Source organism: Heteronotia binoei, chromosome 20 (assembly GCF_032191835.1).
Source record: "Heteronotia binoei isolate CCM8104 ecotype False Entrance Well chromosome 20, APGP_CSIRO_Hbin_v1, whole genome shotgun sequence".
NCBI lineage: Eukaryota > Metazoa > Chordata > Lepidosauria > Squamata > Gekkonidae > Heteronotia > Heteronotia binoei.
Window position 1 is genome coordinate 38,562,789 of NC_083242.1, and position 11,301 is coordinate 38,574,089.

General features: G+C 60.2%; 1 protein-coding gene across 1 annotated transcript; it reads left to right on the forward strand.

Moving 5' to 3' along the window:
* Window positions 1-5,236: 5,236 nt before the first annotated feature.
* GSG1L (GSG1 like) lies at window positions 5,237-10,970 on the forward strand. The gene is made up of 7 exons (XM_060260661.1): window positions 5,237-5,573; window positions 6,802-6,849; window positions 7,699-7,851; window positions 8,501-8,612; window positions 8,716-8,889; window positions 9,448-9,518; window positions 10,936-10,970. The coding sequence occupies exons 1-7, from the start codon at window positions 5,237-5,239 to the stop codon at window positions 10,956-10,958; spliced, it is 918 nt and encodes a 305-aa protein (XP_060116644.1). The 3' UTR covers window positions 10,959-10,970.
* The last annotated feature ends 331 nt before the right edge of the window (window positions 10,971-11,301 follow it).

The following is an 11,301-nucleotide window of genomic DNA, read 5'->3' on the forward strand; positions in this document are numbered from 1 at the left end:
GCTCCGCCAGTACGGCGACCCGCTCCGCGAGGAGAAAGCCATCGCAGCCCTCCAGCGCATCGAACAAGGCAACCGATCCATTCGCGAGTATGCCACGGAGTTCCTGGGCTACTGCGCGGCAGTGAGAGGGTGGAACGAGATTATGAAATATACTGCTTTTTGTAACGGGCTGAACCCGAACGTCCTCGACCGCTGCTACAGCCACGGGCGACCCGACACCTTGGTCGGGTGGATCCAGCTAGCCGGAGAGGTCGAGACCAACATCCAGCACGTGGGGCTTCGCCGACAGCAACTGGCGAAGAAGGGGTTGAAATCCACACCCACCAAGGCGGAGGGGCGACGGGCCCCGACAACCTCGACCCCCACCACTGCCCGAAAGTGTTACCGGTGCGGCGACCCGGACCACCTCGCCTCCAACTGCCCAGCCAAAGCGGGGTCCACCCCGCCGACAGCCAGGCCAACCGCATCGGGGCCCAAGAAGAAAAAGAGTAGTCGGCCGAAAGAGCCCGGACGGGGCTCCGTCGCCACCACCTTGGCGACTGACGAGGATTTTACCGCCGAACCAGAAACCGTGGAAGAATCGACCGGGGAGTCGGACGACACCGAGTCGGCGGGAAACGACAACGACCTGCTTTAATGGGTGCCGCGAAGCAGGTCCAGCAACAGCCGGCACTCCTCACGGTGAGAGCCACTGGGGGTTTATTGTTTATGGCCGTAACCCTTCTCAACCCGAACCTAAAACGGTTCATGCATGCCCGAGCACTAATCGACTCGGGGTGCAACCGGGACTTAATCACCCCCCGCCTAGTAGAGGCGCTAGGATTAGCCACGTCCCCCCTCCCGCTACCCATGCTTTTCCAGCAGATGGACGGGGGGCCCATGAGGGGAGAGCCATGTAAGCTAGAAACGCAGGCGGTCCCCGTTGGGACCGAAGAGCATTGGGGGATCGAAACTTTTGTAATTGCCCCCTCTTGCTCGTTTGATGTGGTGATGGGCTCGGGTTGGCTCGCCCGCCACCAGCCAGACATAAGGTGGGAGGAGCAGATCGTCCGATTCCCGGACTGGAGGTGCGAACACCACCATTGGCGCCCCGAATGGGGGCCGCATCCGCCTCCCCGGAATGAGCGAGCCTGCCTCACCCTCGAGGAGGTCGCCTCGATCCCCAAAGAATACCGGGACTTAAAACTGGCCTTTAGTGAGAAGGAGGCGGATGAGTTACCACCTCACCGCCCCACGGACTGTGCAATCGAACTGATCCCGGGGCAGCAACTGCCAAAAGCGAAACTGTACTCCATGGGTTGGGCGGAGAAAGCGGAACTCCGCAAATTTTTGGACAAAAACCTGAAGCGGGGGTTCATACGACCGGCAACAGCCCCCCATGCCGCCCCCGTCCTCTTCAGAAAGAAAAAGGATGGGTCGCTTAGACTTTGCACAGATTTTCGCTCGATAAACGGGATTTCGATGTCTAATGCCTACCCGATCCCATTGATTAAGGACCTATTGAATACTGTGGCCACAGGGAAAATATTCACAAAACTCGACCTCCGAGACGCGTACTTCCGAGTCCGCATCAGGGAGGGGGACGAGTGGAAGACCGCGTTCAATACCCCGCTAGGACAATTTGAGTACTTGGTTATGCCTTTCGGGCTACAGGGGGCCCCTGGGGTATTCATGAACTTTATCAACGAGGTTCTGCGAGAGTTCCTGTTTAAGGGGGTGGTGGTGTACCTTGATGACATCATTATCTATTCGCCAGATCTCAAGTCACATGTACCACTAGTCAGAAAAGTGTTGAGCACCCTGTGCAAGCACAAGTTGTATGCCAAACTATCAAAATGTGAATTTCACAAGACTGAACTAGACTATCTAGGCTTCCGAGTATCGGGGGAAGGGTTGTCAATGGACCCAGCAAAGGTTCAAGCGGTGCTAGACTGGGAGCCCCCACGAACCCGCAAACAGCTCCAAAGTTTTCTCGGGTTCGCAAATTTTTACCGCGACTTCATAAAGGGGTTCGCCACCATCATGTTACCCCTTACGGAGCTCCTTAAAACAAAGGGGAAGGGGGCAGAGGCAAAAAAGCCGGGCGCGCGCCTAACGTGGACGCCCGAGTGTCAAAAAGCCTTTACAGAATTGAAACGCCTCTTCACCTCGGAGCCCGTGTTGGCCCACCCTGACGAGTTAAAACCTTTCGTGGTTCAATGTGATGCTTCCGACGCCGCCGTCGGAGCCATATTAATGCAAAGGGGGGACAACGGGGTTCTGCGCCCCTGCGCCTACATTTCACGAAAGTTCTCGAACGAGCAGAAAAATTGGTCAGTGTGGGACAAGGAGGCTTTTGCAGTCATGTTTGCCTTGAAAACCTGGCGCTCCTGGCTTGAAGGGGCCAGAGTCCCATTTGAAATCTGGACTGACCACAAAAATCTCGAGGCATTGACCGGGCGCCGCAAAATGACTGCAAAACAAATCCGGTGGGCTGGGTTTTTCGCCAAATTCGACTTTGTACTGAAACACATCCCAGGTACCAAGAATTTCTTGGCGGACGCCCTCTCCCGCCTGCCACAGCATGAGAGCCTCCGCGAGGAGGTGGTGGACTCCCTTATCCCCCCTTCGGCCATCGCGGGGGGGGTCACCACCCGCTCCGGGAAGAGGATCGGTCCCCCGGAGCCAGACCTCTTGTCTCAGTTAGTTGCGGAGACTGCTCGGGAAGCAGACCAACCACCGAACCTCCGTAAAAGCGAGGACGGCCTCCTGTTGCACAACGAAAAGATCTATGTGCCCTCCTCCCTCCGCAAGCAGATTTTAGAGCATTGTCATTCCAGCCGCCTGGCGGGCCATTTCGGCTATGTCAAAACCCTCAATCTCCTTACCCGACAGTTTTGGTGGCCTAGGCTCAAAAGAGACGTCTCCGAATTCGTCCTCTCATGTCCCACCTGTCTGATGGCTAAACGAAGAGGGGGTAAACCTCCCGGCCACCTAGTGCCCCTCCCAACAGCCACCCGGCCTTGGTCGGTAGTGTCTATGGATTTCATTGTGGAGCTCCCGCCGTCGCAGGGCAAAACTGTTATTTTGGTAGTGGTCGATACATTCTCCAAACAAGCCCACTTCATCCCCTGCAAGCAGCTCCCCACGGCTAAAAAACTTGCCCAACTTTTCTTTACACACATTGTACGCCTACACTCGTTCCCAGACAAGGTCATTAGCGACCGCGGGACGCAGTTCGTTGCCAACTTCTGGCGGGAGTTTTGCAAACTTGCGGGTATTGAGCAGGGCCTCAGCTCAGCCTACCACCCCCAGTCGGACGGACAGACGGAGAGGGTTAATAGCCTTCTAGAACAGTACCTCCGCTGTTTCATTAACTTCCAACAGTCCAACTGGGTGGACCTACTCCCATTCGCTGAATACGGCTACAACAACAGCCTTCACAGCTCTACTAAAACCTCTCCTTTCCAAATCATAAATGGCTATGAGGGCAAGCCTTTCCCAACGCTTCCCCTCCCTGCCACCCCCTCAGAACCCACATCGTGCCAACAATGGTGGGAAGGCCTTCGGGAGAGCTGGAAGGGAATTCAGGAGAACCTGGAGGAAGCGAAAAAGGCTTACAAAAAACAGTTTGATAAAAAACACTCTCCTGAATGGGAATTGAGAGTGGGAGACACTGTCTTTTTGTCCACAAAAAACCTCCCCCTTCCTCAGCCCTGCCGCAAACTTGCGTTGAAGTTTCTTGGGCCTTTTAGGATCAAACGAGTAATCAATAAGGTGACTGCAGAACTCGAGCTGCCCAAGTCTCTAAGCAAAATCCATCCTGTTTTTCATTGCAGCTTACTCCGGAAAGACCCTGGTGCCACGTCCTTCCATCCCAGGGCTCCGCCGCCCCCTCCGACGACAGTGAGGGGTCAGAGTCACCATGAAGTCCACGAAATCCTGGACTCCAAAGTCAAACGGGGGAAACTGTATTACTTAATCAGGTGGAAGCACTTCCCCCCGAGCTGTGATGAATGGGTCAAGTCTCAGAACGTAGCTGCGCCGCAATTGTTAAAAAAGTTTCACCTGCTGTACCCGCACAAGCCCAAGCCGCCACCCCCCGGGGGAGGGCGCTTAGGGGGGGCAGTATGTCAGAACTTGTAACTTTATTATTGCTAGCTTAATGTAGAACCAGTATAATTGATGGTTGGCAAGTATGCATAGAGTGGACCTGAGCGTTGAACCAGACCGACCCCATATTGTAACCTTTCTTAACCTGAAGTGCCTGAGTAGTAGTTAACCCTGCCCCGATGGTATCCAAAGTATTTGGGGGCTGTAGACTGAATAATGTTGTATCTCTGTACTTTCTCACACTGACACCCTTTGAAGCCGAATCGTGTGGCCTTCAGAGTAAGGAGGCAACGTCTTTGCTGATAGCACTGGTGGGAAGACAGATGTGCCTGTAACGGTGTGAATTAAAGCTTTGTGGGTTGTTTGTTTTACTATATAAAACTGGGCCAGTGCTGGCTCTCGCCATCACTGTTATCTTGTACCTTGTATCTAACAGTTCTTAGTTCTCTCTAATAAAATCCTAGCTTGGAAACTAAGTATGGGATCTGCCTGGAGTTCTTAAGTTCTGACAGCAGCCAGTCTCTCCCTGGCTTTTTTGAGCCCGCGGGCACTTCTGGCCTCCTGAGAGCGTGAGGGGTGCAGCCACAGAATGGGCCCTGCAGTGAAAACCCTCCCCGCCCCCCACTAAGCCCTCCGTGGGAAGGGAACGGCCTAAAGTTGACTCATCAGTCTCGCAGGGGGCATCAAAGTTGGAGGGCCTGCAAACTTCGGGCGGGGGGGGGGGCAGAAATTACATTCACATTCAAAATGCAACTGAAAACTGCAACGTTCTGCCCTTGAGCCCAAAGCCTCCACTGCGCGGGGGTGTGCAGGGGGAAGAGGGCGGCAGGCGACGAACGTGGCGGGAGGGCTGGGGCGCAGCGCAGGCAAACGAGGGCAAGGGGGGGGGGGTTGCTGTTCCACTCCCTGGGGGGGGCGGAGAGGGGCGCCGGCGTGGCCTGAAGCGGCAGGAGCGGAGCTTCGGCCCGGCCTGGTGGGAGGGGAGGGGAGGGGGGGGGGCTGCGTCTCCAGCTGCCTCCTCCGGAGCGGGCCTCCCCCGCCCCTGGGCCCGCCACGTGCCGCCGCCTGCCTCTCTCTCTTCCCGCCGGGCCCGAGGAGGAGGAGGAGGCGGCGGCTCGGTGCTGCGGCTGGAGGCGGCGGCGGCATGAGCGGGGGGCCGGGCGTGGGGGGGCGGCGGGGGGGCCGCCGGGCGCGGGCGGTGCTGGCGGCGGGGCTGACGCTGGCGGCGCTGCTCCTCTCGGCCACGGCCTTCGGCACGACGCACTGGTGCGAGGGGACTCAGCGGGTGCCCAAGCCCTCCTGCGGCCCGCTGCGCCGCACCAACTGCCTCCTCGACGGCGAGCCCGGCCCCGCCGCCAACCACACCGGCCGCCGCCCGCCCCCCGTGCGCTACAGCTGGGAGACCGGCGACGACCGCTTCCTCTTCCGCGCCTTCCACGCCGGCATCTGGTACTCGTGCGAGGAGAACCTCCACGCCCCCGGTGAGACGACCCCCCCCCCGCCCCCTGGCCTGGAGCCCCGGCTGCAGAGAAGAAGGGGAGAGGGTCGCTGCACCCCTGCGTGGCCCCTTCCTCCGGCCCACAGCTGCAGGATGCCTGAGCCCCGCGCCCCCCTCCCGGGCAGAGGCTGCCCCGTGGCTGGCCTGTTTATGGGGGGGGGGGGCCTGGGTGCCTCTTGCTGCCCCCACCGCCGCCTCCATCCCAGCTGGGGCAGAGCAGAGGGGGTGGCTGGGAAAAGGCAGAGCGTGGCAGGGCCGCCTGCAATCAGATCGGAACAGCTTAGCTGCAGATCAGTTATACAACCTGCTCTGAAATGAAACGGCCGGCATTAATGGAGCAAATGGCCTTTGCTGGGCTCTGGGTGTCTGGCTGGGGTCTCTTGGCAGCTGTCTCCCAGCCACTTTTCATTCGGCTGATCCCCCAGCCCGAGGGGGGGGGGGCAGCTTGTGCTTAATCCATGGGGCTGCCCTTGACAGGCACTGTCTTGCACGGGGGCGGGTGGGGGGGCTGCACCTGGTCTGTAGCCACTGCGCCACGCTGGATCTTGGACCGTGGCTGTGGGGGGGCGGCCACACTCCTGGTACTAATCCACACAGCAGCCAAGTTGTCTGGGCACAGCTCTGGTTGCAGCAGGCAGGCAAGTGGCCTGGCCTCTGTGAGCTCAGATGACAGAGCCCGAGAAAAGGCATTTTAAAGAGCAACATCAATTGATTGAAGGAGGCTCCCCCCCCCCCGCCCCGCCAGAAGCCCTCTCTGCTCCCACTGACTCTGCGGCTCTGTTGCCTGGTGCTCTCTGGGCTGCCCTTGTCTGATGTCCCTGGGCAGGCTGGATGGGACAGGAACGCCAAGTGAGAGCTCTGGGTGGCATTTCTGGGCAGTTTGGCTGAACAGAGCGCTGCTCAGAGGAGTCCTGGGGCTGAACTGTTCTCTGCTGACACTAACTACCCCCCCACCCCCAGCCAAGGATGCTTCTGGTATCCCGCAGATGTGCTGTTCCCCATCCCAGGTGGAAACGGCTGTCCTGAAAGAAGGCTGGCCAACAGGCAGAGAAAGGGCAGCCCAGAAGGGGGTGTCTCCCCTCTTCCTGCGGGGTGGGGGTGGGCTGGGCACAACGGTGCAATGATCTCTTTGGGGAGCTCAGCCTTGGTGGGGAGGTCAAGATGAAAGAAGGCCAGCAAAGCTGAGATGTGCTCTCTTCTTTCTTTCCCAGGTGAAAAATGTCGCAGTTTCATTGACCTGGCTCCAGCTTCCGAGCGAGGTAAGAGGGGCTCTGCGTGGACCCCTGGGCAGGCCATCTCTCTCGGGGTGGGGGGCCTTTGGAGCCTCCTGTCTCTGCAGATGGCAACGCCTCCCTCACAAATCAGAGGGAGAAAGTCTTCGCCTTTCGAAGGGGTGGGCTTTTGGGGGGCGGGGGTTGTTCCTGGCCAGTCTAAGCCTGCAGAGAAAGAGCAAGTGCTGTTTCCCCTCTGCGTTGGTTGTGGGGGGCAGGCTGCACCTCCCCCCCCTGCCCTGAGCCGTCTCAGCAGCCCCCCTGGCTTCTTGTGCTCGGCTTCAGGGCCCTGTTCCGTTGGGCCTCTTCTGTTCCTCCTGCCGTGCTGCTGGGCTCAGTCGTGCTCCTTTGCTGTGTGGCTTGGGTCCCTCCCTTGCTCAGGGGCTAGTGTGACCCCCCCAGGTCTTGTGGTGTCTTTCTGACTTGCTCCCCCTCCCCCGTGGGAGTCCTTAGCTGGCCTTTTCTCAGACACTTGTGGGTTTGTGGCGAGACCAGCTGCTCTCTCTCTCCTTTCCAAGGGTTTTTTAGATGTATGTTGAATGCGGGGGATGTGAGCTGAGCAAGATCAATAGGAAGTGTGTGTGTGTTAAAACAATTAACTTACGGTTCCCTCCTCTAAGCCTGTGCACACTGAACAAAATGTCCACTGCGCTGCCACCCCCCCCCCCCCGGGGCACAAATCCTGCCTCCTCTCCAGCTGGGAGACTCACAGGATTTGGTGCTCAGCTCTTTGGGCTGACGGGTTGGGGGAGGGGCTAGTCCCAAATGGGACCCAGCAGCTCCGGTGAGGGATTGAGGGGTCACTCCATGTACCAGTGGGGCCTGTTGTCCTTGCAGGGGTGCTGTGGCTGTCGGTGGCTTCCGAAGTGCTCTACATTGTTCTGCTGGTTGTCGGCTTCAGCCTCATGTGCCTCGAACTGGCGCGCTCCAACAACTTGATCGATGGGCTGAAGCTCAACGCTTTTGCTGCTGTCTTCACGGTGTTGTCAGGTAGGGCTGCGGGTGACCGGGGGGGGGGCGTGAAAAGAACTGGGCCTGGGGGAAGTCTGCTTGGCCTGCAGAAGGCAGCAGGTCCAGTCTCTGGCAGTTCCAGTTAAAAAGGATCAGGGGGGAGCTGACGGGAAAGGCCAGTCTCTGCCTGAGTTCCCGGAGGGAGGGAGAGTCAGTTGGGCTGATGTGGAGGGACCAGGGCTCTGCATCAGTTGGAGGCTGCTGCAGGTGTGAAGGAAAGGACTTGCACTGTGTGTGTCTGAAGGGACAGGTCACGTGAGTCTTCGGCAGCCGAAATAAAAGTTTCGTGGCTCCTGCAAGATTAACAGAGATTTTCTCGGCACTAACTGATCTGCCACAACTGTGCTCCTCAACCATCCGTATAATAAAACATGCATGAGGGAAAATATGGGCAGCCAATTGTCACTGGGAACAGCAGGCCGTCCATCCGTCCCCCCAGCACACCCACTTCAGGGGCAGGTTCAGTCTCTGGGAACTCCTGGGTGTGGTGGGGGGGATGCGGATGTGTGGAAGAGCCGAGGGAGCTGCTGGTGGTGGTCAGAGCAGCCCAGATGAGCGCTTGGGTTCCCCGGGAGGCCGCTCTGAGTGATCTGCTCCTCTCACGCAAGGACGTGCCTCCGTTCCGCAGGGCTGCTGGGGATGGTGGCACACATGATGTACACGCAAGTGTTCCAAGTGACTGTCAGCCTGGGCCCGGAGGACTGGCGGCCACACTCCTGGGACTACGGCTGGTCCTTCTGGTGAGCCTCCCTCCCTCCGGGGTGGGGCCTTTGGGAGCAGCTGGGGCGGGGTGGGCGTGGCCTCTGCCTGTGGAGCATCTCCAGGCCTGCCATTTCCTCCCAGCCTGGCCTGGGGCTCGTTCACGTGCTGCATGGCCGCCTCGGTCACCACCTTGAACTCCTACACCAAGACCGTCATCGAGTTCCGGCACAAGCACAAGGCCTTTGAGCAGGGCTTCCCGGAGGAGGACCCCCCCTGCGCGGCGGATCCGGAGCCCCTCAAGTGCTTCCACGAGAGGTCCGGGTGAGCAGGGGTGGGGTGGGGGGAGACTGGAGGCACGGGCACCCATCGGTGGTGGGGCAGTGCACCATTGGGGGACACTCTCGTCGCCTGGCTTTCTGTGCCCCCCCTGCCCCCTGTTCAGAGGCTCAAAGAATTGCAGGTTGAGGGGGGGGGGGGCTCCTGTGGAAGAGTGCTGCCCCTACTTTGCCCCCGATGCGGATTACGACAAGGGGCTTGATGAGGGAGGAGGTGAAGAACGGCCTGCTTGGTTCTGTTTTTTGGGGGGAAATTCCCCAGAGGGCAACAGTTCCTTCTAGGTTCTCTGGGGGGTGCGATTGATGGGGCGGTTCTTGTGTGAATAAGCATTCACCAAACAATGGCAGGGAACTTTCCCTGTAAAGAGCGCCCCCCCCCCCTGCCGGGCCTGTGAGAGGCTCTCGCCTGAGTGCTGCTGGGAGATGCCCTTCCCGCCGGGGTTGTGGCAGCGGGTGAAGACAGTGCCGGGCTGCAGTGAGCCTTTGCTTGGCTCTGGGGGTGGTGGGGCAGGTGCGACTTGCCTCTTCTCTTTTCCAGGCTGGAGGAGGAGAGGGAGGAGGCGGGGGCCATGAGGTTAGAGTGCCGGCCGGGGGGCTACTCCTCCAAGAGTAAGTGAAGCCTCTCTCTGGGTCTCCCTTGCATGAAGGCACCGCTGGCATGAGGGGGCTTGCATGGGGGCACACAGGCTGGCGGCCCTCGACTCCCACTGAGGAAGGCTGGGTCTCCTCCTCCTCGGACTCTGGGAGCTGGACTTGGGCTCGCAGCCGAGTCACAGGAAGCAGAGCAGGGCCGTAGCCAGCAGGGGGCACTGCCCAGTGCTGCCTCTGTGTGTGGAGTTCTGGTGAGGTGGGGAGGCCTGTTCTCATTCGAAGTGCCCAGCGGGGGGGGGGGGGCAGTGGAAGGCCAGCCAGAGCAGAGAGGCCTTGCTTTCCCCGTGGGGTGGGAGGCCCTGGGGAGCAGAGGGGGGGTTCAGAAAAGGCTTCGTTTGCCTGCCAGGCCAGGAGGGAGCACAAAACAGAGGAGGCGCCTGACACGACTAAGGTGGGCTCAGAGGGCCAGGAAGGCGAGGAGAGCACGGCTGGATCAGGACCATTTCCGCCCCCCCCCTTTGCAGGAGGCCTTCGGAGGTAGACTGACTCTAAGCCTGGAGGCTCTGGGGGCCAATAGCCGCTGCTGGATCTTTTCTCTTCCAAGCCGTCTGAGTCTAGAAAGGGAACTGGGAAAGTTGGAGCTTTCTGTCCCTCCGTTTTCTTGGGTGACCCCCCCCCCCCATGAGCTGCCAGGCTGCACACACCTGCTTCCCACCCACCCTTGTCCAGACTGTGGCCCTTCTCTTCCGTTTCAGGGCCGGGGGGGGCACTCTCGAGAGCACCGATGCCAACACTCGCTGGGCTGGAGCTCTTCTCAGGCAGGCTCCTGGGAGCGTGGGCCGCCCGTGGGAAGACAGCAGTGTGCGTCTCCCAGAAACAGCCGCTCTCTAAATCCTGCACCCCCTTTGCTGCTTGCCTCTGCCCCTTGTCCTGCTTCTCCTTTGCCCTCTGCCCGCTCTGCCCCCCTCCCAAGGCCTGGGGCAGCAAGCCTGGAGCCAGCTGGCAGGCGGGGGGGGGGGGCTGTTGCCAGGCAGCTGAAGAGGGCCCCGGCTGCAAGGAGCAGAGGAGAGAGGGGAGGCGGCAGAGCCAGGCTCAGAGAGCGCCCAGGGCGGCAGCGAGTTCTCCCAAAGGGCTGCTGGCTGCGCTCAGCTCTGGGTGGCAGTGGTGCCCGGCTAGCCTTTTCCTGCCTGCTGAGCTCTCCACAGGGGAAGGGGTGGGGCTGCAAAACATCCTTAAAAATATGTACATTAAAAAATGTCGCCTACCAGTCCGGCTTCCTTCCTGTGCTGTGCCGAACATGCTAGCTGGGGAGACTCGGGTGAGTGCCGGTGGGCGGTCGTGGGCAGAATGTTGCCCTTGAGGAAGGTGGAAGGCTGGACCCCTCCCTCCCTCCCTCCGCCTGACTCTGCCCGATGTCTCCCTCCCTCTCTTGCAGGGCTGCTCAACACCCAGCTGTGAGGCCCTCCCCCCGGACAGCAGGCGGGCCCCCCCATGGCCAGGAGCGGCTCTCCCCCTCCCTCTCGAGGTCTCCCCCCAGCTCAGCAAGATCCTCCTTGCTTTCATCGGAGCTCCCCAGCCGCCCCTCCTCCCCTCCAGCAGCACCAGCACCTTCCCGAGGGGCGGCAGAGTCCCTGGACCCGAGCGCAAGGCAGGGGGCACCCCCAGCAGCAGCCAGGCCCAGCTCGGAGGCAGCTCCGACAACCCGCTGGGCACCTAGGCCAGCAGGTGGCGCTCTCTGCTTAGCTAGCCAAGGAGGCAAGAGGCCCGGGATGGGTAGAGGGGGCGTGAGCCTACCGGACGG

Bases quoted from the DNA above. Each gene is read 5' to 3' on its own strand.
- GSG1L (XM_060260661.1), top strand. From the start codon at position 5,237: ATGAGCGGGGGGCCGGGCGTGGGGGGGCGGCGGGGGGGCCGCCGGGCG. The intron at 5,574-6,801 runs GTGAGACGACCC...TTTCTTTCCCAG, and splicing joins GGAGAACCTCCACGCCCCCG to GTGAAAAATGTCGCAGTTTC. The intron at 9,519-10,935 runs GTAAGTGAAGCC...CCTCTCTTGCAG, and splicing joins GGGGGGCTACTCCTCCAAGA to GGCTGCTCAACACCCAGCTG.